At 36.9% G+C, this 27953-nt stretch overlaps 5 protein-coding genes across 9 annotated transcripts; 4 read left to right on the forward strand and 1 right to left on the reverse strand.

Moving 5' to 3' along the window:
• The first annotated feature begins 1054 nt into the window (after window positions 1–1054).
• On the forward strand, window positions 1055–5827 carry LOC117625847 (putative lipase C4A8.10). Of its 3 annotated transcripts, none has more exons than XR_004585453.1 (11): window positions 1056–1574; window positions 1756–1900; window positions 2276–2343; window positions 2679–2749; window positions 2876–3118; window positions 3464–3627; window positions 3712–3767; window positions 3876–3928; window positions 4800–4968; window positions 5066–5174; window positions 5263–5827. XR_004585453.1 is itself a non-coding variant. In XM_034357427.1 (11 exons), exons 1-11 carry the CDS (start codon window positions 1439–1441, stop codon window positions 5365–5367), a joined length of 1308 nt encoding a protein of 435 aa, XP_034213318.1. In that variant the 5' UTR covers window positions 1066–1438; the 3' UTR covers window positions 5368–5827. The 3 variants fall into 3 exon arrangements, 2 of the variants coding, with proteins under 2 accessions (XP_034213319.1, XP_034213318.1); XM_034357427.1 differs by having other exon boundaries at window positions 1066–1574; window positions 5077–5174; XM_034357428.1 differs by lacking the exon at window positions 5263–5827 and having other exon boundaries at window positions 1055–1574; window positions 5066–5176.
• A 560-nt stretch (window positions 5828–6387) lies between these two features.
• Window positions 6388–9885, forward strand: LOC117625848 (14-3-3-like protein C). 2 transcript variants are annotated; one of them, XM_034357430.1, is made up of 8 exons: window positions 6388–6406; window positions 6442–6547; window positions 6928–7234; window positions 7321–7408; window positions 8051–8160; window positions 8283–8431; window positions 9360–9415; window positions 9544–9885. In XM_034357430.1, exons 2-8 carry the CDS (start codon window positions 6475–6477, stop codon window positions 9544–9546), a joined length of 786 nt encoding a protein of 261 aa, XP_034213321.1. In that variant the 5' UTR covers window positions 6388–6406; window positions 6442–6474; the 3' UTR covers window positions 9547–9885. The 2 variants fall into 2 exon arrangements, with proteins under 2 accessions (XP_034213321.1, XP_034213320.1); XM_034357429.1 differs by lacking the exon at window positions 6388–6406 and having other exon boundaries at window positions 6440–6547.
• Window positions 9886–11369: 1484 nt separating this feature from the next.
• On the forward strand, window positions 11370–12334 carry LOC117625002 (olee1-like protein). Its single transcript, XM_034356553.1, has 2 exons — window positions 11370–11596; window positions 11719–12334. Exons 1-2 carry the CDS (start codon window positions 11437–11439, stop codon window positions 12063–12065), a joined length of 507 nt encoding a protein of 168 aa, XP_034212444.1. The 5' UTR covers window positions 11370–11436; the 3' UTR covers window positions 12066–12334.
• A 7027-nt stretch (window positions 12335–19361) lies between these two features.
• Window positions 19362–20457, reverse strand: LOC117624211 (topless-related protein 1-like). Its single transcript, XM_034355357.1, has 5 exons — window positions 20419–20457; window positions 20119–20301; window positions 19837–19965; window positions 19665–19730; window positions 19362–19547 (listed from the first exon to the last, which is right to left on the reverse strand). Exons 2-5 carry the CDS (start codon window positions 20245–20247, stop codon window positions 19362–19364), a joined length of 510 nt encoding a protein of 169 aa, XP_034211248.1. The 5' UTR covers window positions 20248–20301; window positions 20419–20457.
• Window positions 20458–22757: 2300 nt separating this feature from the next.
• Window positions 22758–27918, forward strand: LOC117626731 (dihydroorotate dehydrogenase (quinone), mitochondrial-like). Of its 2 annotated transcripts, XM_034358548.1 has the most exons (12): window positions 22758–22979; window positions 23100–23237; window positions 23526–23608; window positions 24125–24448; window positions 24665–24920; window positions 25858–25938; window positions 26035–26142; window positions 26222–26251; window positions 26478–26615; window positions 27200–27237; window positions 27334–27433; window positions 27549–27918. In XM_034358548.1, the coding sequence occupies exons 2-12, from the start codon at window positions 23103–23105 to the stop codon at window positions 27639–27641; spliced, it is 1386 nt and encodes a 461-aa protein (XP_034214439.1). In that variant the 5' UTR covers window positions 22758–22979; window positions 23100–23102; the 3' UTR covers window positions 27642–27918. The 2 variants fall into 2 exon arrangements, with proteins under 2 accessions (XP_034214439.1, XP_034214440.1); XM_034358549.1 differs by lacking the exon at window positions 27549–27918 and having other exon boundaries at window positions 27169–27237; window positions 27334–27374.
• The last annotated feature ends 35 nt before the right edge of the window (window positions 27919–27953 follow it).

Consider the following 27953-nt stretch of genomic DNA (forward strand, 5'->3'; position numbering starts at 1 on the left):
TATGATGTTAAACATCCGGAGACACCAAGCATATTGGGCTCCCATTCTGAAAAATACTGACTCCCAATTCACCTTGGGCCTTGTACCCAAATTCTCAACGTACATAGAATTTGAAAGCCCATGATAAACTAGCCGAAGTCGTTTTAAGCTAATATAAGCTCATAACAAACGAAAAAATTCAGTCCTGACTAATAGGCAAAGGGACTTATAGCTTAAGTTGTTAAGAGTAATTACTTATGCAATAATATTATTGATGTTCTGAGTAATCAGATCCAAGTATTATCGGCCCATAATGCTTGTTTGGACATATTAAGAACAAACTGGACAGAGAACCTTTAGGCATAGAATTAGATAAGAGAGGAGAAGAGAAGAGATTGGCATATTAGGCGCGCAGGTCGAAAACCAAAGCAAAGCACCATGAATCACGATTGCTTGGTATCAATCTTCAAGGGTGGGCATGCATTTATCCACGTCACACTTTGGCACAATAATTGCTTTCCATTTGGCGCCTTTTGACTACAACAGCTAGCTCACCAAAGATGATGATATTTGGTCACATCTTCTATATTTTTTTGCACCCAAAAAAGGTTATATTAAGACGGACTATTTTTTGTAATTAAGACCAAAAATGAACTATTTGCTTGACAGTCCGCGAATCTCCCTTGTCATTGTTCAGAAAAGTCCACAATTGACTCTTAATTTTTATCCCTAATTAGCCAAATCTCCTCCTCTAATCTTAGCCATTCAGATGCATCCTAGGGTTAATATCTTGGCACATGTTTAAAAAGACATAATTAACATGATTTTGTCACATTTTGTTTAGAGTATTAATGCGATGTTAAATACCAACTTTATTAATTAGAAAAAAGCAAATACTTATCAAATAAAATAAAGTTATAATTTACAACGTTTGTTTTTTTTAATCAAGTTAACACATTAATAAATTGCATACTTAAGTTACGCCAGTTCGCTAAAACAATTTGTCTGACCTTTTGCACCTCTCATCCTCGTGTAGTAGAGTAGCTTAGAATATTAGTTTGTTTAAATAATAAAAATTTAACAAGTTGGGAGTGGTAGTTTCTCATTACCAAAAAGAGGAAAACTGCCCTTAAACAAATAATTTTGCTATTTTCTTTGGCTTAGAAAAAAAAAATGGCACTGGTAGTTGATATCCACTACACTACAATAATTTTTGTCTGAATATTTAATGGTGCCCTTAATTTATATTTATTTCGCAGAAAAGAACAGAAAAAATCGAAATAACCGCTGAGGAGCTGAGTGAGGCAGAGACATGGGCTTGCTTGCGTATGGCAGTCAGGAGGAAGATAACGAAGGATTAGACATTATGGCGACGATGCTGACTTCGCTTTGATTCAAACGAGAAATTAGGATCTCTCTCTCTTTCTCTCTCTATAAATACATATAAATACTTATATATATGGCATCCGCTTCTCTGATTCACGCACGCTTTGGTTACTCTACGAGATTCAGTGATAATCGACGATATGGTTCGCAGGGACCTGTAGGCTCTTCGTCTTCGTCTTGTTGCTCTTCGTCTCTGGGCTTTTCTTCTGGTAATTTTAAATTTCTCTCAAATAATTTTCCCGGGAAATTTTTTGAGATTTGATTTCAAAGGTGTAATATTTGCCTAATTGCCTCAAATTAATGGTCTTTTTGTAATATAGCATTAATTTCTTGTGTTAGAAGCATGACCCAATTCTTCTTATACACACTTTAATAAATAAAAAATTGCAGGGTTATATAGTTGTTGGAGAAACCAGGGCCTTAGAGCTCAAGCTATGACTAGTCAGGGAAATTTTGCGTCAGCCTCCGGGGGTGTTGCAAGTGCAGAGAATAAGCCTGATCATCTTCTCGTCCTTGTTCATGGCATCTTGGCAAGGTATATGTTGTTCCAAGTCTCAAATATGGCTCTGTTTGTAAATTGTATTTGGTAGTTCTTCCCAAAAATAAAATTTACTTTCTTCAACAGTTTTATTTTATTTTATATTTTTTATACTGAAACAAATGGAGATGATAAACAAAAGTTGGGTTGAGGGTCTTAATTTTGTTTGTGCTGTTGAAGGAATATGTCTGCGCACATGATCATTCTTTAATTGTTCGTTGAGTCTTATTACTGCTACTTTCAAATTTTGGATTCTACATGTTGAAGGTTTCCAATACGCAATTGCTTGGACTTTGTTTCCATGACTATGTATTTCTTTGGCTTTTTCTCCCCCCAAATTGATATCAAGTTGACTGATTCCTAGTAATGCAGCCCAAGTGACTGGACATATGGGGAAGCCGAGTTACGAAGGCGTCTTGGAAGAAATTTCCTAATTTATGGTAAATTGATTTCAGTACTTCCGGTGTAATTTAATTTCATATGTGTGGAATTAAAATTTGAACAACAAGAAGTCACAAAGTACCACTCAGAAAAGGTAGTTGATGTTTGTCGACGGCTGTCGTACTAAGAAGGATAGTGAGAAACCTGGCCTGAGCTGATCTAGTATCTTGTTTATCTACTGGGAAGAACACATATTTGGTACACTAGGGTGTGATGATGATATCACAATTTGCACCTAAGATTGATTTTTGAAGTTCCCGTCTTTGCTTGAATAAATTTGATGTACGTGGCTGTTAGTCTGTGAGTGTTAATTTCATGGTTGATGTATTTGCAGCTAGTTCATCTAACACGTACACTAAAACTTTTACCGGGATTGATGGAGCTGGAAAACGATTAGCAGATGAGGTAAGTTTTGAAATTGATGAGCCAATGTGTAAAATTTTCAAACTTTTGTTATATAGCATGGTACCTGTGGCTTTGTTGGGAAATATAATATGATAGTTATATAACCTAGGCATTCATGATAAGCAGGTCATGCAAGTTGTGCAAAAGACAGAGAGCTTGAAGAAGATCTCATTTTTAGCCCATTCTCTCGGGGGCTTGTTTGCAAGATATGCAATTTCTGTCCTTTACACACCCGATGATGGTGCCAATACAACCATTGCAAATTCACAAACAGCATACTCTTGGAGACGAGGAAAGATTGCTGGTTTGGAGCCAATCAATTTTGTAACATTGGCAACTCCACATCTCGGGGTGAGAGGGAAAAAACAGGTCGGTATATCATCCCTAGTTAATTGCATGTACAATATAGTTACATCTGAATATTCATGCCAAGCTGGACTCTGCTGATGTGCCTTCTTTCCAAAATCATTTGGACTTTGCATTCCAACATAGAGCCGTGTGCTTAATACACTTCAAAAAGGATGACTAGATAGTTTAAATTCGTCTGGCTATGTATAATTTAAACACTGTTGTCTAACCATTCAAGAGGTGTTTGAGGACATTATGTTGTGGGACTGTTGTAGAACTAAGATAGTTGTTGATACCAAGTATCTGGGACTACTGCCACCTTACCTTTATATAGAAAATTCTAACTTCTGTTTGATTTTTCTTCAGCTGCCGTTTCTATTCGGAGTACCTTTCTTGGAAAAGCTTGCTGCTCCAATTGCTCCTATTATTGTTGGTAGAACTGGTAGTCAGTTGTTCCTCACTGATGGTAAGCCTGAGAAACCTCCACTTCTTTTGAGAATGGCATCTGATTGTGACGACGGAAAATTTGTGTAAGTGCAGCACTTTATATTACTTTTGACCATTTTCGTTTCACCGAAGTTCTAAATTTGATTATAATATATTCCATTTTGCAGATCTGCTTTGGGATCTTTTAAATGTCGCATTCTTTACGCTAATGTATCTTATGATCGTATCCTACTGCATATCATTCATATTTAGCGCAATGAGATGATTGTATTAACTTTTATTTATTCGTTAGTCTTCTCTTCAATATATCAGTTTCTTTAACACTGCACAGATATGGTTGGTTGGCGCACATCATCAATTAGGAGGGAAACAGAAGTTTTTAAGGTGACAGTTGATTCTCTGGTTGAGCTATGCGATACTTACTTTCTGTTCATTAATTAACTGTTAAGTAAATGAGTAATGCATTGAGGACTGAGTTGGAACTAAAGAAAAAAACTTAAAATTTGCATTTCAATTACTAACTGAAACTTGTCACCGCCTGTTGTTTGTAGTGTGCATATGCAAATTTATTTTGGAAGATGCCAAATTATGTTGGCGCTATTTGACCGGGGCTAAAGTCGTAAAGTGGTTTTGAGGCCAGGGGCAAAGCAAGTTTTTATGATTAAATGTTTCTTTTTCCTACTAGTTAAAACAGGGCCTTTTTTGGTGTTGGCTATGGTGGCAATTAGTCATTAGTTGTCAGGGTCAAGGGAATTCTGATCAGTCATGATTATGCTTGCAAGTGGCATTTCGTAATTATGGAGTTATTCAAATGCTGCTCAAGGTTCTGCACTAAAGTCAGAAGCCCTAGAGTTATTCAGAGGGTGTAATAAGATGAAAACGGTCTTTCTTTCTCCCACCATGTCAACTTCATTTACATGGTTGCTTTTCATAATTATTTCTTTTCGGGACAGAAGCATTTTCCCATGCAAGATCGGATATATAATGGCTACTAATCCAGCATCTTTCTATTTTGAAGTAAAAAAATCTTAAGCTAATCAGTGGTTACTTGTAAAAATCTTCTTAGTTGATGTAATTGCTTTTTTGCAACTTATGTAACTTTTCGTTATCCATTGAGACAAGCAGTATGATTTCTTCATGGCCATCATATTTTTCAAGCTAAATGGTTTAGTCCTTGAATACAACTGATTAGTTTACATACCCTTTGTGTTTTATATGTATCACTCTGAATATATATTTCTAATTTTGTTGGCAGCCCCCCCGCCGATCTTTGGATGGCTACAAGCATGTTGTAGATGTGGAGTACTATCCCCCGGTCTCCTCCGACGGTCCCCATTTTCCTCCTGAAGCAGCTAAAGCAAAAGAGGCTGCCCAGAGTGAACCCAACACACAGAACACATTGGAATATCATGAAATTGTTGAAGGTACACAAATGATAAATGCTAATAGAAATTCAGAATAGGATGATAACAGATGAAGTTCATCCTTTTTTCCCATAACTTTGATTAACAATTTGTTTAGTATGTGAACAGAGGAAATGATACGCGGCTTACAGCAGTTAGGATGGAAAAAAGTTGATGTCAGCTTTCATTCAGCATTTTGGCCCTTCTTTGCCCATAACAACATTCATGTACTGCCTGTCATCAATCAATCTTTCTTCGGGAGATTTTGCTTCTTTGTTTCTGGTTTCTCATACTGATTTCTGTTTGTGAATCCAGGTGAAAAATGAATGGCTCCACAATGCTGGTACCGGAGTGGTCGCTCACGTCGCTGACAGTCTAAAGCAACAAGAATCCTCTTCATTTATCACCGCCAGCTTATAGCTATAATGTGGTAATGTAAGGGCAGTGTAGCTGAAACATGTAGAATAACCTCACGATATGAAATTAGTGGATGACACATTTGTTGTTCATTAGTGTAGATCTCTTTACCTCATTGTCGCCTCATATGAACATTGATATATCCAAAAGATGTATGGATGTAAATTTGTATATGTAGCCTACAATGCGATTAATAAAGGTAGTACATGTAGCATCACTCATATGAATGCTGTTGGTTTCGTCCGGGTCAAAGTTTTCATCACCATATGCATCAACCGCATTCAGTCACCCTACTCGAGCGTAGCAGAATGATGCTAGCAATCATCCTCCAAATAATCAGTGAGGATTGCTTCTTTCACGTGGGTAGGGCTGTTCCACGTGAATTCTTCTTTTCATTTCCATTTTGTAAGAAAGTTTGTTGAGAACGAATTAGTATGAAACGGTTACATTTTTGTTGTGTAAACACAATCCGAAACTTGAATTTTGTTAAGGTTATTTGTCAAATGATAATTAACTACTTTAAAATTACTCTAATTTATGAAGAAAATAGTCAAATTCAGTGAAAGAGAGCAAACACACTATCATGTTTAACCTGCGAAGAAAGGAATCGAATTGAGTGGAAGAGATTGAACACACTACCATGTTCAACTGCCTTAACCGGCTGATTTTCTGATGAAATTATTTTTTACGTTTTTTCGATGTCAAGCTCCCATCCGTTATAACGCTTAATAAAACCGGTCCATCCCATCCCACCTTCAATTGCATACCCCGCCACAATCATTTCGACGCCGTCGAATCCACGCGCTCTGCCTCAACCGCAACTGTCATTCTCACAAACCAGGTAGTACGTGGTCCAACGCCCCCACTAGCGCGTTGGAATGTCATGCCCGGTTTTGAACCGGGCTAGTCTTGGCATAGTGGGAGAGCGGGCCACGCTCCGGGCCCCTCCAACCGGTCCTCACCCACTCAACGACACCCAACGATGCCCCAGACCTTTTCATAAAGCACAAAGGGGGAGAGAGAGAGAGAGAGAGAGAGAGAGGCGCAGAGAGAGAAACAAGGGTTGAGAGCTCACAGAGAGAGAGAGAGAGAGAGGGAGTGAGATCAGCCATGGCTTCCACCAAAGAGAGAGAGAACTACGTCTATACTGCTAAGCTCGCCGAACAAGCCGAGCGCTACGATGGTCTCAGTTCCTCACTCTCTCAATATTTTCTCTTCTTCTATTTTTTTTTTTTTTTGTTCTTTTTGTTCTTTATATCTTTTTCCTTCAGATTGTGTGAACGTATACTTTGTTTGGCTAGTGAGAAAAGCAAAGAAACCAGAGTAGTAAACGGACTGTGGATTATTACTTTCTCGCGTTATTTTTATCTTATTTTATTTAATCATCATGAGAATCTGAACTCAAACACTGTTTAGCCACTTCTCGCAGACTCGATTTTGTTCTACCGAAAAAGCATTGAGATCTAAGCCTTTGATTTCTTTCTTTTTCTTGCATTTTCTCGGCGTCTTAATTCTTGGCCTGCACTTAGGGTTTTGACTTGCATTTACTTTACCTTTTGACAGAAATGGTGGAGGCGATGGCCAAAGTAGCGAAGCTTGACGTGGAGCTCACCGTGGAGGAGCGAAATCTGCTTTCGGTTGGGTACAAGAACGTGATCGGAGCTCGTAGGGCTTCGTGGAGAATACTGTCATCGATCGAGCAGAAGGAGGAGGGGAAAGGGAACGATCAGAATGTGAGCCGAATCGAGGAATATAGGCACAAGGTCGAGTCTGAGCTCTCTAGCATTTGCAGTGACATCATGAGGGTTATCGATGAGCATCTCATTCCTTCCTGCACAGCTTTTGAGTCCACTGTGTTTTTCTACAAAATGTTAGTGGTTTTGAAGCTTTCCTTTGAGCGCTTTGGATTGGATTAGTGTTTTTAGCGTTTTGAGTTGTTTATTTTGTGTAATCCAGGAAGGGAGATTATTATCGCTATTTGGCAGAGTTTAAGACTGGTGATGACAGGAAAGAGGTTGCTGATCAGTCAATGAAAGCTTATCAGGTATAGGAGATGATCTTTAGTTTGGTTTATCCGCTGTTTGCTTCCTGAGAAATTTGCGGGAGACAAAAGAAATTAAGATTATGAAGTCTTTGTTGCTTGGAAAAAGTAAAACTTGTATCTGATGTTAATGTTGGTACAAATATCTTTTATGATGAAATAACTACCTGGATTTGATTTTAACAGACAATGCATCATTCGTGGTCTTTTCCTTATGTTCGGTGATCCAAGATATCTGTTATTAACTTGTTATTGATTAAAGATGTCTGTCTAGTGCATTTGTTTACATTCTTAACTGCTTAGTTGATTGTGCACTGTGTATTTACACTTAAACTTATTCTTTGTGGTTAGAAGCCTATTACCGAAACCTTCAGTGAAGGATCCTGTTAGGTCCCTTAATTATTATTTTTTCTCGCTTCTGGCTGTTTGCCCTGATTTTGATTTGCATCTGATAGTTTCCATTTATATGTATGGTCTATGAGCAATGGGGATTGTGCATAGGATGCTTGAAATGATTATACTGATTTTTTTCGTTGTATAAATAAACTGTCATTGCTGTTCTGTAGAATGTTAAGATGATGCTATAAGAGTGTAAGTAATTGATTTGTCATTCTGAGTGGTCTGTTATGTTTATCTATTTTGCAGGCAGCTTCAAGTAAAGCAGAGACAGACTTACCTCCTACACATCCCATCAGACTGGGTTTGGCCTTGAACTTCTCCGTCTTTTATTATGAAATCTTGAACTCTCCTGAAAGGTACGGGTGTAATTATATACATCGTGACCAAGATTCATGATATTGTGTTAATATTTTTTTCGGCCAAAAGCAAATTAGAAGAAAAGAAATTTACTTGGTTGTACGTTGGTAATTTGTTCCAGAGCCTGTCACCTGGCAAAGCAAGCTTTTGATGAAGCTATCTCAGAATTGGATACTTTGAGTGAGGAATCATACAAAGATAGCACATTGATCATGCAGCTCTTGAGGGACAACCTTACATTGTGGACCTCTGACATTCCAGAGGATGGAGGTAATTCATAAATTACTATAGGGAAAAAAAAAAGTACGATACCTTATGTGTTGTATCAGTGGAGTATCTCTCAACCTTAAAAGTATGCTAACCTGCACTGGACAATGTCATTTTATGCGGATAAGTTGTTCCTGACTTGTCATATGTAGGTACAAGTCATGATGCTTATTCTTAACTACCTACTTTTGGAGTATCTTTTGATAAATCAACAGATCGATTTGTGATTGTGAGAAGTGTGCCTAACTACTAGCTTATTACAATCATCATCCTCAATTATTAATCCTTGAGGTATAGACTTATTAGTAACCTTTTAATTCCTCTTCAGTCCTATGCTGCACTGGTATAGTGCAGGTAACCTAAAACAATAACAAGCTATTGCATTGGTTGCCTAGTAGCTTAAAATGCCTTTCTATGAGTGGTAGTTGTCTTTAAATATAAGGAGACCAGCCTACCCAGGTCTCTGCAAGTTTCAATAGGTAAGCTCTTGTTTATCAAACGTCAGTGACCAAAAGTAGTGCTAGAGAGGTTTGCAGTTCCTTTGTTGTTTGAATTTTGACAATCTTGCATTTTCAAGAATTGCGTGTGTTAGAAAGTATTTCTGCCCTAGATAATTAATCCACAATGATGTTTGTTGCTGTTGATCATGTTATGGTACTTGTATTAGTGAGAGATATTTGGTATTATTTGATCAACGTAAAATTTATAATGTGGAGGAAGCAATAGTTGTAAGCATTTTATATTCAAGTATCAATAGTTTTATTTATAGACTTTCTTCGTAATCATGAATTCTGCAATCTATATAAAGTGGAATGACTGCTATATGGGATTAATACTGATTATTCATGTTGTGTGAAAGAGTTGAGAAATTGTTTGGGTACACTGCTAATCTGATATCTGCGTTGTTTATTCATTTAATACTTTGCTACAGCTGAGGAAGCCCAGAAGGTGGATGTCTCTGCTAAGCCTGGAGGTGAAGATGCAGAGGTAGCTTGTTTTCTTATTTAACAAACATTTTGTTTTCTCATTTGGGCCATATCTAGCAAGGATTTTATTATAATTTGGGTTGTTGGGTGTTCAACATCCTTATTTCCCTTTCCTTTTCCTTTTGGCAGTGAATTGAAGCGGACCATGGCTAGGCATTGTGTAATTTGTGGATGGAGAAAGTTGATGCATGGTCTCTACTTTAGGGTGCTTTTTTTTTTTTTTTTTCCAAAGTGAGATTCTAGTTAATTTCATCATCTTGTTAATTTTGGGATTGTAGTTTGACCTTACTGTTAGTCGCATTTGCAACCCCGAATTCATCTGTCCACGTTGTTGACCTAATGTAAAGGCTTTCTTATCCACATCCAATCCTCTGTTTGTTGAGAATGTTTCTCCTTTTAGCTGGGGTATTGTTACAATCAAATTGTCATGCTTTATCTGCGGAATGTATGGTATTTTGCTGTTTGCGTTCTTTTCTGGATGCTAGAGATGTTTTCAGCTTGTTTAACTTTTCACTCAAATCTACTGGTTCCAAGATTTTGTCTCTTAGCGCCTTCAACCAGCTTCTCTGATTCAGTGATCTCTCCGTTTCCTTCGTTCTCATTTTGATACCAAATCGACAACATTAGTTTTGTGCAGTTTTTTTTCCCCGTTCGTCTCCACATTCACACTTTATCTCTTTATTTGAAGAAGCTTACCAATGAACTAATATTCTTACAAGCCAGAGCTAACATTCATTCTGGTTAAGTAGTACATCTGAACTGAATTCTTTCTGGTTAAAGCATCTCTTTCTAGTTGCTCCGAAACATTTTTTATGAAGAGTAAACTAGGGTTCCCTCAACTCAATATTCTCTTTTTCGGTTGTAACTTTGAAATTATACAAAGGCAAATTAATGTGGATGTCAAGGTTTTAGTACTAAAGGATCTCAAACCTCTGCATTTAGCATTGGTGTATTTACCCATTTGATTAATGTAATGGACGTCAGCATAATTATAACTCACCTTGTGTAGCATATCACTTACCACCAATTAACTCTATATTATTTTAGGTTTAATCAACGCCCCCTCACGTATTCTAGATCTATCATAAACCCTCTTCTCAGACTCCCTGTTCATAGCTACCATTGCTCTCGTAGTCCAACCCCAACCCCTCCTAATTCCTATTTGACATTTTTTAACTTTACCCTATGCACCGTCAAGTTTCAATATAATAAAATTGAAAATCTAGGACAAATTCAAAAGCATATCATAGGAAATACAACTTGATTCTATATTTATGCTCTTTTCTCGTGTGGAAGTTTTGAGGAGAAAAAATTTAACTGGAATTAGATTTTCTTTGGGAATTCCCTTTTTATCAACAAAAAAGTAAAGACTTACGGCTATGCCCAAGTCATCAATTCTATGGCAAGCTTGAATTGTGCTAAAGAATTTTTTTTTTAAAAAAAACTTGGATCATTTGTGCTGCATGTTGGAGAGATGGCATCCATGGCACTACAGGAGTGAGGAGTCTGGAAAGTGGGGTTTGTGGTGTGGGGAAGGTGAAAGGGGTATTGATTAAATCTAAAATAAATAATTATTAAAAAAATCTCATTCGGGGTAAGTGATATGCTAAAAAAGGCGTGTTCTCATGCTGACGTGGAATAATTAACTCCATTAGATTAATCAAATGGTTTAGATTTGTGTAAATGCACGTAAATGCATCGATACTAAATATAGAGACTCGGGATCCCTATAACTACCGTAAACACCTTGAATTTTCTTTGAGAACCAAACACCATTCGAGATACAGAGAGATTTGAGGAGCAAAGAGCGAGTCAAACTAATTGTCTCAGCCACATGTAAACGAGGTAAGAAATGACAACCACAGAAAAATAACTGCTAACCAAGAAAAACAAAACAAATTCCCCAACATATGCGCTCTTTTTTTCTTTATAAAAACAGATCCCCCTCTAATCTGCACTTATATAGTCCTCCTCCAATATAAATCCATCTCCAACCAAACAAGAAAAATATAATTTGGAACAATGGCAACGAAGTCTAGTGGTATTGTCCTTGCCTCTGCCCTTTGCTTCTTGTCCCTCCTCGGCTTCGCTTACTGCGCCGATAACCTCAGTGTGGATGGCCTTGTTTACTGTGACAACTGCCGTATCCAGTTTATGACCAGGATCAGTGAGCCACTTCAAGGTACATTTTCTGATCGTCTTCCCCAATCTATCTACCGTATTTGATGCATATAGCAAACAATCTTTTTTCTTGTCTTTCTAACAATGTATGCATTCACATTGCATGGAATGGGACACGTGCAGGTGCAAAGGTGAAGTTGGAATGCAGAGACCGGGAAGGCGGGACCGTAACCCTGAGCAGCGAGACGGACACTGATGAGCAAGGAAGGTACCAAATTCCGGTGGAAGGAGACCACGAAGAGGAGGTTTGTGAGGTGTTATTGGTGAAGAGCCCCAGAGATGACTGCAGCGAGGTTAGCACTGACTCTCATGCAAAGTTGAGCGCGAGAATCAGCCTCACAAACAACAATGGCATCGCCGGACCCCATCGCATTCCAAACCCTCTTGGTTTCCTCAAGACAGAACCCGACGCTAAGTGCGCTGAGGTCCTCAAGGAGCTTGGCCTAACCCCAGAAGGCGACCTTGCATAATGAAGTCGTCATCGTGGTCGTGGTCGTCGTCATCATCATGATTATCATCAATGATCAACGATCAATGTTTTGTTTCCTTTTACATAATTCAATTCAATAGGAAATAAATGGGCTTTTAGTGAAATTCCCTACCAATCCATTGTGATATGTAAGTGAGAAATTGAATTTATATATGGATCTATATGCAGTAGCAGTACTTTAATTAGGGGTGTATTTTTGCCTAGGCTGGCTAATCATTATTAAATTTGATTTCGACTGTTGGTTTTTAATTGATGCGCATCGGGTGGTAACTTGTTTGGTGTGAGATATTATTGTTGCCCAAGTTTTTATCCTCCTCAATGGGTTGCACAACAGAACATTTGTTGAACATTCACGGCTATGTGACATGGAACCCACATTTGTTGAACTCTCATTCCTTTGGTGGAGCTATAATCAATTCACTATATAACGTATAATTTTGATACAAACGACGTTGAGAAGAGGGAAATGAAATACAAGAATACTCTCGAATAACTAATACTGAAAAATTCTTCAATATAATTTCACACACCTCTACAGAATCATGATTCACGAGAGAGCAGAGCTAAAAATTGAATTACTATTTATTAAGTAATATAGTTCATTAAGTTAATTAATAAATTTAATACTAATTATTCACTAAATAAATAAAGCAAATATATTATTTAATTACTAACAAGAAAAAATTAATTAACCTAAACATCCTAAGTTTATATTTATTTTTCTCAAAAAGATCTCTCCCTACGAAATTTCGTCGGCACAGGTCCATTAGATCTCTCTCAACGAAATGTCGTCGGTAGAGGTATTTTCGTCGGGTAAAACCTAATCCGGCAAATTTGCCGGCATAGACTTGTGCCGACGAAATTTCGTCGGGAGAAGTGGTCATTTATTTTATTTTATTTTTAAAAATATAAAATAGTTTCTTTACCTTTTCTTTTGGCCAACTTCCTTAATTTAATATATGTAATTAAGTAATATCTTATCCATTTTAAATTACTTTATTTAGTAATTATGTTTTAATTATTATTTCTTTATTGAATATTTAAATATGTTACTTATTTCATAAATTGCTCAATAAATGGTAATTAATTATTTTGTGCAATTTTCAAACCTAATTTCATTCAAATTTAAATTAAAAGGATATGTTAAAAATGAAAAAAATTAATTGCGTATTCTCGTTTTGGTGTCTTAATAAGTGATTTCAAAGGCATACCTTCGCGCGCGTCAGCGCAAGGCGGCAGGAAAACGCCCAAGGCGGTCGGCTGTTTCGCAAGTTGCACGTTTAGCCCTGGGAAGGCGTAAGAAGGCGTTGCAAGGCGTGGCTTGGTGGAGTGAGGTGGAGCAAGGCATGCTAGATCTGGAAACTTCTGAACCGGAAGAAATTTGCGAGTCTGCAAATTGGGGCTCGAACCCAGCCCCCTTGCGAAGTTGGCAGCCTCTTAACCACTGCGCTGGTCGTCAGTTTGTGATTATTATCTATGTAATCTAATATATATAATAACTAATTGCGAGCTGGTTTTCAAGTTTCAACTTTTCAACTACTCACCACGTTTCAACTAACTTATTTACTCCACCATTCAACCACACACCTAACTAATTAGTTGTAGTCATATTTATAACTTCAGACTCTGTTGGAGTGGGAAGTAGTAACTATGATTATACTCATAACCAACCATTTCCCTACCCTTCATATCCCATTCCTCTTGGGAAGAAATCGAGCAGCTCATGGAAAGAATCTGAGACTCAATCTTCAAATGATTTTGCTCATGGACAGCGTCAACCAATCTCGGATCCATATGGGTGGCATGTTAACAATTACATGCAAAATTATTTTGGGGATTTATCATTCGATGACTACTCTTCACAATACACTTACTCTACACATAGAGATGATGAAGATAGTGAAAGTTTTGAACCTCATAGGAACTCTATGTGGTACTAAGTCATTTATGTATCTTACCATGCAATGTATAAAATGTAAAATATTGTAGTAAATTATTATATATAAATGATTGTGGTGTGTTTAATCTTCTTTCATTAATTACTACATATTTTCTACACTCACAGTGTTTGTCAGCTCTCTATATAATCAACTTAAATTAGTTAAATCCATCATGCAATGCATTTCCTTCCAATTTTTTGTGATAAACTAATAGATAATTGACTAAATAAGCATCCTCCAAAGTTTCAATAAAAATTTCCAAGTTTTTGTTACAATTTCCGTGGTTTTTATTCAATTTTTATCGATATCGATAATATCCCGATATTTCCATCGAAATTTCCGTATTTTTGGACCTTGATTTTGATTGTAGTGTTTTAAAAACAATCTTAAAGTGAAACGACGTCGTTTCACTTGGAGTGTGTTGAAAAAAAAAAACCGCAAGTTTCTGTTTTTTTTTTCCTTACCTTTACTGTAATAAACTTAAGGCAAGAAGAATTAATATCTTTCTTGCCTTTTCTAACTCCAGCCGGCTGTAGCTTTTCTACTTACCTCATTTTTTTTCTTTTCTAAATTAATATATTAACATATATATATATATATTGTATAGTACATGTACAACCCTAATTTCTACCCTTACCAGATAATCTCCATCAATTTCAAGAATTATCTTCATCTTTCGACTGCAAGTAAGTCATTTTATTTTTCTCTCTAATTCTTCGCAACTGTAATTTCAAGTTCCGTACAATTTTTTTTCAATTTTTTTAAAAATATACTAGTTATCTTATTCATTTATGTATAGTAGAAATTTGACGTACATGCATCATACTTGTATCTTAGAAATATTTAAAAGATAGTTATGGTTGAATAAGAATTAATTGTATTGTATTATTCATAAATTTTTTTATTAAAATAAATTAATGTTCAAAAGGCTTACACCACGTATAGCACTACTAAAAACGTCTCGCCTATACGCCTCGCCTTTGAAAACATTGGTCTTCATTACCTATCAATTGAATTCACCAACAGATTCAAACGAGTTAAGTTTTGTTCAAGAACTATACGACTAAAAAGTGCATTCAATACAAGTAAACTGAAATTCATAAACAAATCCGAAGAAATATACAGCACTCGAAAGTTGCTCTAATTTTAAAAAGTGCATATAAAAGCTCCCAACTTCAGTGCATATAAATCTTCAGCATGGACTCTACTTGTACAAGTCTATTGGAATTGTCAAAGCTACATACAATACACCTCACTTAATATTCCTAAGAACAATGATAACTGAATCCCCATGGAGAAACATCTTGCTGATGATAATCTATCCTTCCTTTTTAACGGGTTGAGCCTTTTTTCTTGCCTTTTCCAGTCTTTGGCACCTGCACTGCATACACACACACACACAAAAAGAAAAAAAAGAGATCACACAAATATCACGAGAAAAAAGAACTTTGATGATTGATGAAGATGTACCAACCAACATAAAAGAAGACAGCACTGAATAGTGGAACAAAACACCAGAGAAAAATAAAAGGGGTTTCAGAATGAGGAGTAATCGGGGGCCCATCTCTTTTTTTTTTTTCCTTCTAAATATAAATGCAATTTTCCTTCTCAAACCCTAACTCTAACAAGAGCCGTCTTCCAGCCCCTCTCTCTTGCTCAGACTTCTTCTTCAATCCTCATCTCTCTGTCTCTCGCTCATAGCACCATCGTGATCTCTTCCCTGACCTTGGAGATTCCAAAATGGCGTTTTTTCTTTTCTAGGCATAGCGCCCGCCTAGCCCGCCTAGAGCCCGCCTAGCGTCCGCCTAGCCCCCGCCCAGAACATAGAGATCTTGGCCACCATCTGCATATACCCTCATGTCGCCCGCCTAGACCGCCTAGACCGCCTGGCGAGCCTAGCCCCAGCCTAGCCCCAGCCTAGCTCCAGCCCAGCCCGCCTAGCCCCCTCCTAGAACATAGAGATCTTGGCCACCATCTGCGTATACACTCATGTCCATTAGCTCCCCAAACCACATGACGCAACCTCTCCCTCCGTAGTTGAGGTGTTGGTAGTCAGTTTATGTGACTTCTGATCTCATGAGTTTGACAAGAGTAAAAATTTCCATGCTTTAGTAATGCCGGTTACGAGAAGTTAATCCTATATCAAAGGCAGATGCTTTAGCCACAAGTATAAGATGCTTTGGTTATCTTTTAAACACTCATGCTATGCAGACCAGATCAAAGGCAGGTATCGTTCAGTCTAAGCAGTTTGACGATTATCAGTGTTATTATACCACTCTTCCTGTTATACATGATGTTACTGAACCAGCCACTTATAAGGTTGCTTCTCAATCTGTTAATTGGATTCAAGCTATGAAGGACGAAATTGAGGCATTACATGCTCAGGGTACTTGGGAGTTAGTACCTAAGCCAGTTCATAAAAATATTGTTGGTTGTCGATGGGTGTATCGAATTAAGACAAACTCAGATGGTACTTTGGCTAGATATAAGGCCAGATTAGTTGCCCAAGGCTTTAGCCAAGCTCCTGGACTGGATTTCAGTGAAACTTTTAGCCCTGTGGTCAGACACACCACAGTAAGGTTGATATTAAGTATTGCAGCGATGAATCGATGGTCACTTCGTCAACTTGATGTTAAGAACGCGTTTTTACACGGTGATCTTGAGGAAGAGGTCTATATGCGTCAGCCACAAGGTTTTGAGGATCCAAAACATCTCAGTTATGTTTGTAAGTTACGAAAGTCTCTTTATGGTCTTAAGCAAGCTCCAAGGGCTTGGAATGCCAAATTCACAAGTTATCTTCCAGCCATTGGTTTTGTATCATCTCACTCTGATCCTAGCTTATTTGTGAAGCATCTAGGTTCAGATATTGTGATCCTTCTCTTATACGTGGATGATATAATATTGACTGGTTCAAAGGTGGCTTTGGTGCAAGAAGTTGTTGATGAATTAAGCTCAGCTTTTGATATGAAAGATATGGGGAAGTTGAAATATTTCTTAGGATTACAGATTTCTTATAATACAGCTGGAGATATTTTTGTTAACCAGGCTAAATATGCCAAAGATTTGCTTGCTAAGGCTGGTCTAAGTTCATGCCGATCTTGTCCAACCCCTTGTAAACCACATGGTCAATTGTTAAAGAGTGATGGTGATGCTTTGAATGATCCTACAATCTACAGAAGCATTGTTGGTGCATTACAATATCTAACTTTTACCAGACCTGAAATCTCTTATGCCGTTAACACAGTATGTCAATTTATGACAACTCCTTCAGAGTTACATTTTCAGTTAGTTAAGAGGATTTTACGCTATCTTCAAGGTACCTTGGATCATGGCCTTACCTTTACTAGTGGTGCTTGGGAACTTAATGCTTACAGTGATGCAGATTGGGCAGCAGATATAAGCACTAGACGATCTATCACTGGTTTTGTGGCTTTCTTAGGCCATAATCCTATTTCTTGGCAATCTAAGAAACAGAACTCAGTCTCCAGGAGTTCAACCGAAGCAGAATACAGAGCATTAGCTCATACAGCAGCAGACTTGGCATGGATCAGACAAGTTTTGCTTGATTTGAAAGTGTTTCTACCTCAGCCTCCTACTATACATTGTGACAACCTTTCTGCTCTAGCATTAAGTTCTAATCCTGTGCATCACTCACGGATCAAACATCTTGATATAGACTTTCATTTTGTTAGAGAAAGAGTACAAAGAAGAGATCTCTCAATGCAGTATATTCCAACAGATGAACAGGTTGCAGACATATTTACAAAAGGGTTACACAGTCCACTCTTCACTAAGCATTGTGGTAATTTATGGCTTGGGAACCCTGCTGGATTTGAGGGGGAATGATAGATGAACACATCAGCTTAGTATTGTTAGAATACCCACGTGCTATTCACGTGTTAGTTTGTTAAGCATGGTTGTTAGTTAGCTGTTAGTTACAATTGTATAAAGCTGAACTCTGCATTGTAATATTCAATTGAGTGAATAATAACAGAAAATCTCAAGTATATTCTCTCTGTTTTTCAGTCTTCTTCTTCCTGTATCTTTCCAAACATCTCTTCTGTTATCACTATAGACCAAAGAAATACTGTTTGAGGTTTAGCAAGATTTAATTTTGAATCTGGTTATTTCTACTAAATCCTTTGATTGGCTTTTCAATGCAATTAGTCGTATGGTTCATATTCAAATTACATAGGTATTTTATACAAGTATATACATTTGGAATTATATGAGCTTGTCTACAAAACAAATATTTGAAGCAGATTTTGGGATCCTTTTGGATAAACAAATATACAAACTGAAATTTGGTGCAACCTTAATGGAGACTTGAGAATAAACTTTGAGTTAAAACTGGTGGGACTAATGTGATATGATGATGAACCGAAATCAGTAATGGAATTTTAATACTGACCTGATCTGTAAAGAGCCAAATGTATGTAATAACTTAGGAATGCTGTAGCCATTTGACAACCAAAACAAATAAGCTAATGTTTTGTTAGATGCATCCATGGACCTTGTCTTTTGCTGATTTCATTTACTTTTTGCCTTGCTTTGCGTGCCAAATTATATGATATTTACATCTGATATGCAAGTTAATCACATTATGTATGCATTTTGCAGCTTCAGCAGTAGGACCTTTCTACAAGGAGATCCATTTCTTGGAATTTTCAGGACTCTTGATCTTTTATCTCCTCTGTTGGTTACGTTGATGATTCGTTTTCTCTATGCAAAGGAGAATTTGCAAGGCATACAAAAACACCACAGCACAATGATGTGCCATGCTCAGTTTTGTTTTGGCGAGGATGGTAAAGTGCCCATGTGAAAAGTTTGACACAACAGGTTCCTTATGCAACAACACATATAAAAGTGAATCAGGAGATGATTGCCGGTCAAAGCCAAAAAGGTGGCAGGCCTCTAATCTCTGTTTTACATTTGTGATGTCACAACTACCGGACGGTCATTCCTAAGGGAAAACCTCCTAGAGATAGTGTGACCACTTGAAGAATACTTAGCTTGCAGAATTTTCAAAAAGAACCTTATCTTTCTTGAAATCAATGGTAAAATATGCAGGCTCTTTTTGAGCATTTGCAATGCAAGGCAAAGTAAAAATTGATACACAATTTGTATAGGTTAGTATCATATACTTGTGAAGGGGCCGTGACTACATCTTTATATGGAAGAAAAAAAAAAAAATCATGGTGAATCATTGAGTGGCCTGATCCCTTTTTGGGTGCCTTGTGTTTTTAATCCCAAAGTGAAGAATTAAAAAAGCCAAATAGTTCCTCAAAGAGGCCTTGGTATGCCCTGACCTTGGGATGGGGTAGCCTCCCCTCCCCCTAAACACATGCTCGTTCTTTCACTTCATACACTGCAAGGTGATTCTTGTTTATGGCAACGAGGTGCAGCTCATTCTGGTGAATTTGGATGTAAGTATATGACAATGATTTCAACTCCTTCCCATCTGGAATCTGCAACAATTTGCTTCTGTGTTTTTCCCACCCAGTAGCACCCCACACATAAATCTGCAGGGACAAAACGACGTTAATCGTTAAATAACAGAAGTCACATTAGAGTAGAAGCCATGTCTGAAAGTAATATTGTAGTTTCCAATATGCATCAGCACCAGAAGAAACTAGTACATTCAGTGTGTTCGAGAAGGCAAGGCTAGTGACTCTTTTGGCGTGACCCTCAAGCTTCCTTGTAACCTGCAAAATATATATATAAATCAAGGCAATGACTCTTTTCGGGTTTGATTCATCACAACATTGAGCATGATTTGTTTTTTTATTTATACAAGAACAAACAAACTACCTCGTCTGAGTGGAGATTGTATATTACAATGGTGGAATTGTCCATGCCAATAGCAACTATACTGTCATCTCGGGGGTGAAAAGCAAGACATGTTGCCGCAGGTGGCGGTGGCATGACTTTCTTCATCGTCTGCATTTTTACGCAACAGATTTGTATGAGTACAATGAGTTAGATCATGAGAAATTTGCAAACAGAACCTAAGCATATATATTGACAAACAAGATTTGGGAAGTTTTGGCTGGGAAAAGAAAATTTCAAGAATACTATTTGTGTTGGGTTTACCTTAAATGTTTTCATGTCAAAAATGGAGATCATCCCTCCTGTTGCTGATATGAGACATGAATCATTCTTGGAAAAATCAAAGCAGGACATAGAGTCTTCAAGGTTGGTGCTGGGAAGGTCATTGTTCATCAGCTCTAAGCCACTCCTTGGTGTCCATAAATTAGGGTGAACCTTGGGAGTTGCCTGCATTCAATCAATATCATCAAAATCAAATGACCAACCATCGCTCCGATTTCAATTTCGAAAGAAAAGAGAGGAGAAATCTAATAGGAAAGAATTATAAAGCATGTCATTCTTTACCACTCAACTAGAATGAAGGTCCTGTGGCCATTTACAGAGAAAATGAATGCCATTTGATGCTAACTCCAAAACGGCATCAACTCTATTGAAAATAAATAGTATAGCCGCGCGGATGTACTCCGAATAATAGAATATTTTAAAAGTCCATCCACGCGGCTATACCCTTTAAGCACCTCTCTTTTTAATTACTTTGATTACTAGTTATGTTTTACTTAGTGAATATTAAAGGAAAATTTGAATTACTATTTATTAAGTAATATAATTCATGAAGTTAATTAATAAATTTAATACTAATTATTTACTAAATAAATAATAATTAAAATATAATTACTAATCTCACTAATTAAATAAGGCAAATATATTATTTAATTACTAACAATAAAATTTTAAAAAATTAATTAACCTAAATATCCTAAGTTTATATTTATTTTTCCCAAAAAGACCTCTCCCGACGAAATTTCGTCGGCAGAGGTATTTTCGTAGGGAAAAACCTAATCCAGCAAATTTTGTCGACATGACTTGTGCTGACGAAATTTCGTCGGGAGAAGTGTTCTTTTAAAAAAAAAAAATAATTTTAATTTGAAAAATATAAAATTAGTTTCTTTACTTTTTCTTTTGGCCAACTTCCTTAATTTAATATATGTAATTAAGTAATATCTTATCCTTTTTGAATTACTTTAATTAGTAATTATGTTTTGAAAGTAATCTCTCTCTCTCTCTCTCTCTGTGTATGAACTGATGACCAGTAAGTTTACTATTACTTCCCGAGCAGTTGAACGTTGCTATGTTTGTATTTATGTATTGTAGCTTCTTGGAAGGAGCGGTGGATTTCAAGTAGCATCTACACATCGCCCATACAGAAGGGCTATGGCTGTGGAGTGCACTGTTTAAGAGAACTGCTCTTGATGGAACTGAATACAACCTATTACTATTGGATACCGAAGGAATAGATGCCTTTGATCAGACGGTTGCCGTTCATTCCCTTACTTAATTATGATAATTTTCATTATCCATTTCCATTGTATTGGTTTGGTTCTGTAACCAAACCAACCAATGAAGACTTTTTACGCTGATTGTAATACTTATGACTCACTTGTAGCACACAGATATTTTCCTTAGCTCTTCTCTTATCTAGCATGTTTATTTACAACCAGGTTAGAAAACTTATGCTCAGACTTTGATCCTTCCTCTTTGAATATGCTCTATAGTTCCTTCTTCATAATTTACTATCTTTTCTTTTAGATGGGTGTTATAGATGAAGTTTTCCAAGGGGAACAGAGGAATTGTGTAATTTATTCAGTCAAAGAGGGAGAAAATGTAAGAACAATTTTGTTATGACGTTTGAAGAAAGCTTATAGAAAGTTGGCCGTGAAATGGCACCCTGATCAGAACCCCACTAACAAGAAAGAAGCTGAGGTTGTTCTTGTCTTCACCCTTGTATATTTCTTTTGCTCTTTCACTTATTTTCTTTTTGTTGTTTTTCTTTTCTTCAACCAAATCCCACATGTTCATCCCCTTCTTTCATGATCTTTGTTTGATGGAATAAATGAAATAAAATGATAATGTGAATGGAATGCAATATATAGTACGAAATGGAATTCGTCCCAAAAGGAAAATGAAAATTTGTTTCATTAATTGGTTTGTAAGTTAGGATCAAATTCTAGTAAGATTTCAGCTCTCAACTTCAATTTGGGTTTCCATGAGACACATCATCCTTCATTGATGATGTTTTCCTTATCATCCTTCATTGATTAATGAAAATATTAAGAAATGAAACGATTCATTAAATTAGAATAATATAGCAAATGAACAAAATTCACATTTAAAAAAAAATTCCATATCAAAATTATAAAAAAAAAAATAAAACAAAAGGAGAACATGGTTCATATTTTCGTGGGACACATCTTGATGTTTTCTTTACAATTCTAAAATGAAAAAGGTAAAAGTACAAAAGAAAAAATCAATTGGCAGGCAGGGGATAATAGCTAAGATTAAATCTCTCGAAGCGAAATTCTATAGTGAGGGTGTTGTATATAGACCTCTCATGCGGACCTTTATATTAAACTTAAATGAGGTTATTATTCAGATAAACCATGTGACTAATATGAAAATTTATATTTATGGTTCATATATGTCACCCACCCTCATCATAAAATGACTCATCGGTTGAATCCTTCTCAGTTTTTTGTAGTGCCTTATTTTATTTTATTTTAGAGTTAAATTATATTTGGGCGTTGGGGAGCTAAATTCCTGGATATTTTTGTTGCAAAACGTGCGTTCCAACTTGAGTGAAATTGAAAGCCCAGCAATGAGACGACGTCGTCTCAGTGAAAACCTAAGAAAAAACAAAGGCGCTCTCTTCTTCCTCCTCGCGCAGCAGCGCCTCACAGACGACGGCGATTCTGGTTCTTTTCAAAATTTATCGGACGGTCAAACTTTCAATACGAGCATACCCCTCAAGACTGGCGTATTGGTGCAACATAACATTTCACACATTGCCCCGCTCTTTCAAGGTGCCGCCGCAACAAGCCGTGTAGCACTCTCTTGCCTTCCACTGCTCAGTACGTTCCTTTTCTACTATTAAATTTGCATTTGCCTTGATTGTTTTGTTCACAAAGTTAGTTCGCGAGGCCATATTTAAGCTATTGAAAGTTTTGAACTTTTTTATTTGATCATTGAAGGTCATGGCGGCCAGAGCTTCAAGAAAATTACTGAGAGACTTTTTGTTCAGAAGGGCATGCACAGCTCCTATTGCAAGTGCAAGACACTGTTCTTCTGCTGCAGAAACTGCTCCAAAGATTCCTCATTTTTCGAAGAAAGTATGCTCTCTCTCTCTCTCTCTCTCTCTTCTTCTGCTTAGTATACGTATGACACTATCTTTTTGGTTGCAAAGAATCTCAGAAGAAGAACTATGACGATTATAGTGTTATTTGTTTCCAGTGAAAATGCTACCCCCATGTCACCAAAATGGTGCCTTTTTCATTTTGTCTTGCTTACGCTTTTATTTTTAAGTCAATTTTGTTGGAATTTCATTGTATTTAAGCAGTTACTACTGGAACAAATTGTTGTCTGATTTTGAAGTGCTGTCTGTTTGTTTTGAATTGTAGGGGAGGTTGTTGACAGGTACCTTCTTAGGCTTAGTTATAGGCGGAGGAGCTTATGTAAGCACTGTGGATGAAGCAACTTTTTGGTACCTCATTTAAATCTTTAAGTAGAAGTTTTGCGCTTTTTGCATTTAACCTTTCATATGGTTTACCATTATGGTTACAGTGTTTCAACATTTATGTTTAATTCCACTTACTGTTACCTTTCAGCCAGAAAAGCGTAAGCATAAAACATGTGGAATTCTCTTAAGGCAACCTCTGATGCTTGAATTAAAAGTCTGCCATGCTGTATTGCTTGAAACCTAGTAACTTTGGAATTGCATGCCTAGTTGTAAATTCATAAATTTCTTTTGCTAAATTAATAGCTTTCATTGGACATTAGACAAAAATTATGGATTGTCATTTGTTATGTTCTGCCTCATTCTTGGTATGAGGTTGTTCATTGTTATGCTATTGTGTACTTATTTATGTGGATGAAGCAGAAACCTTGTGATTCAGTTTATTTATCAGTAGTTTGTTGAATGGTTTAAGTTTTTTGTGAAATGTTGAAGCTTACATTTAGTTACGTTTGTTGCTAATTCTTGGGCATCAAATTTTTGAAGTGGCTGGCTATTCTCAGCTACAAAACTTGTGAATCCATTCTTCGCTCTTCTGGATCCAGAGGTTGCTCACAGACTGGGTGTCTCAGCTGCAGCACGTGGCTGGGTTCCTAGAGAGAAGAGACCAGATCCATCAAATTTAGGGCTAGAAGTTTGGGGAAGGAAGTTCTCCAACCCTGTAGGTCTTGCTGCTGGCTTTGATAAGAATGCTGAGGCTGTTGATGGTTTACTTGGTTTAGGCTTTGGCTTTGTAGAGATTGGCTCTGTAACCCCTGTTCCCCAAGAGGGCAATCCAAAGCCTCGTATCTTCAGATTGCGTGAGGAAGGGTAAGAGTATGTTTTGTGTTTATCTTATTATGTTCTGATTAAGACCTGAATTGCCTCGAATATCTTGTGTTAAGTCAAATTTTCTATTCACTTTTGGAAAGTGGTGAAGGTGCGTTAGCTTCTGATAAATTTTTTTTTTTTTTTTCTCAAACTTAAGCTGGGTTACATTTCTTATTCTAACTTATGTGCTATCAATCTACCTGATGTTGTGTTCAGAGCTATCATCAATCGATGTGGCTTTAATAGTGAAGGAATTGTTGCTGTTGCAAAGCGGTTGGGTGCTCAGCATGGTAAGAGGAAGTTGGATGAAACTACAAGCACTTCCTCTTCTTCAGGTGAAGAAGTCAAACCTGGAGGCAAAGCAGGCCCTGGAATACTAGGGGTGAATCTTGGGAAGAACAAGACAAGTGAAGATGCTTCTTCAGATTATGTACAAGGGGTTCATACATTGTCCCAGTATGCTGATTACTTGGTAGATTGTTCTCTACTGATTTCAAGTCTAGTAATTTTTCTGTTTTCATGCTAAATATTAATATTTTCTTTATAAGAATAAGATGTAGAGTTCTTAAGTTTCGCCTGACATTGTGACTCTGCTGCTTTGCAACTAAAGACGTGTTCATTCCCTATTGTTGGAAAGTGCATCTTGATTGCTAATATTGGTGCCCTAGGAATAGGATCTCTGTTTGCCCAAAGGAGGCTGCATGTAGGGTAGTTCTGCTGACTGAAGCATAATTAGGAAAAAACACTCTCTTCACTGTCCAACTTGTTCTTTCTTTTAACTTGATCACGATGCCTGTGTTAGTATGCTGTTTTCATGGCTAACATCTAATAAGATAGGCTCTTTTGTGTTGGTTCTCCACACGGAAAAGCAATAAGAGGTGCATTTGAATAGGCCTCTTGTCGTGGTCTTTTGGTTGGTTCATTCATTTGATTTTGAGTTCTATAATTTCATACCATCTTTGGTTAATTTACCTGGTGTCACAAATTATACTACATAATTGGTTACATATTTCCTTGTTTGTCGATAAATGATGCCAAATATGTCTTTTGAGGGTCACAATTAATTTAATAGAGAATAGAGATTTTTGGAAAATAATTTCTTTAAAGCTCAGGTGGGAAGCAATAGTTTTAAGTCCAACTTTTTATTACTTGACTAGGATATATGAACAATCAAATTTGTATCTGGAAATGATTCAGATTAAAGTAAAACTTCCTCAACTTCAGTAGTGAAAGCTGAATTGTCCGTGGGTTAAAATAGAATCTTGCATCATTACTTGATATAATTCCTCAGAATTTGAGTTTTCGGTAATAAGTCACGAACTGCAATTAGGTTTCAGTTTCTGCGTGTACATTTCAAGTTCAAATCCAGGTTAATTCATTCAACAATATTCGTGCTGATCTCTTTGCAGGTGATTAATGTTTCATCGCCCAACACCCCTGGGTTACGTATGCTTCAGGGAAGAAAGCAGTTAAAGGACCTTGTGAAAAGGGTATGGAGCTCAAGGCATGAACTTTCTTTCCCTCTATATAATTGATCACAATGTCTGCAAAAGTTAGCTCTTATAGCTCTTTCTTCCCATCTCAAGGTTCAAGCTGCTCGTGATGAAATGCAATGGGGTGAAGAGGGCCCTCCTCCTTTGCTCGTGAAAATTGCTCCAGATTTGTCTAAAGAAGATCTTGAAGATATTGCTGCAGTATGCATTTATGCTCGTAATTGATTACTTTCTTCCCCCTTAAAATGGTTTTCTCATGGTTGTTTGTTTATCGATATAGGTTGCCCTTGCCCTTCGCTTGGATGGATTGGTATGTTTACTTCCTATCACACACTTCACAATTTTCATTGTTTACCATATCCATATCAAAAGTTGCTACTCTTATGAGCTATTTAGTGCAATGATAACCATACGGTGTTCGACATGTTAATGTTAGAGTATAGGTTGATGACTTTAATGTTCAGTTTGTTATTTACCTAAAAATTTAGTGCCATTTGTTCTACTCTTATGAGCTGTTTTTATCTTGTTTATTCTAGGTTATATCAAATACCACTGTTTCAAGACCAGATCCTGTTAGTACAAACCCAGTGGCTTCTGAAGCTGGTGGCTTGAGTGGAAAGCCACTCTTTAATATCTCTACCAGTCTCTTAAAGGACATGTACAATTTGACGAGGGTACGTTGCCCCTTTGTAACTCATGTAACCTGTTATTCACGATACTTACACTGGTGTAGATTGCATAGTACATGTCTTTACAACATGACTCTTCTTTTTTATGTTCTATTATTTAAATTTTTGAAGATGCGTGAGTATGCTGGCTTGATATGTCATTCTATTGTTGTACTGACCCATCATCCCATTGTGGCTTATGTACAAGAGAAGTTGGACTATTAATATTTATTATTTGCCCCTGCATTAGGAAGTACAGAATTTTTGAAAGTATAAAATATATCAGTATACAAGCTTCAAATTTCATGTAAAGTAGGCTTATAATTGTTTTTGGGTTTGATGAATATGATGTCTAGACACAGCTGGCCGAGCCCACTGTAGTTTAACTAGTGCCTAGCTGAGGTCCTTTTATTTATTTTCTATGTAAGGAAATTTATTGGCTTGAACCTCTTGGTTGTTATTGCTAGACATTTAGGGCCTCTTTTGGATGTTATTTGAACTATTTGTTTAAATTCTATGTTTTTTCCCTCTTGGTTTCATTTTTATGTGCATGTATCAGAGCGTGACCCTGTTAATTTAATATGAATCAGGGAAAGGTTCCTTTAATAGGGTGTGGGGGCATTAGCAGGTAAGATCAGAACAGCCATTTGTTAATATTTTTCATATTTGAATTATTATCTACCTTTTCCCCCTTAAATGGACCTTGTTTATGCCATTGATTTAGTGGTGAGGATGCTTACAAAAAGATACGAGCTGGAGCAAGTCTTGTTCAGCTTTATACAGCATTTGCCTATGGGGGACCTGCTCTCATCCCCCAGATAAAGGTATTATCTGATGCGCTCATTCTGCAGAAAACCATTTTTTTCGCCTAATGTCAAGGACGCCCTTATAATAGTCTTACAATCTCTGCTCATCCCTCTCTCTCTCTCTCTCTCTCAGGCTGAATTGTCTGAGTGCTTAGAAAGGGATGGTTTCAAGTCCGTTAGTGAAGCAGTTGGTGCAGATTGCAGAGTGGCAACAGCAAAAGTATAAACAATAGATAAGCGATGAACTTATTTGTGGAGCAAATTTTTACATTGCATGGTGTAAATTCTGATTTTTAAGCGGTAATTTTTTGTCGTACGGGAGTCGGAGAGACTCATAACACGTGAGAAATTTTTTGAAGAGGCATTATTTGTAGTTTGTACCCAACTTTATACCGAATGCTAAATTTAATTGTAGCAAATGGAAAAGAAAATCTGCTGCCATTCCCGGAATATGCAAGCTCAGAATTAGAGTTCATATGTACAAATTTGGATCCATTCTACCTTCTGTTTTGTTACTCCATTATGCTGATCCACTCAA

Source organism: Prunus dulcis, chromosome 4, assembly GCF_902201215.1.
Source record: "Prunus dulcis chromosome 4, ALMONDv2, whole genome shotgun sequence".
NCBI classification, from domain to species: Eukaryota; Viridiplantae; Streptophyta; class Magnoliopsida; order Rosales; family Rosaceae; genus Prunus; species Prunus dulcis.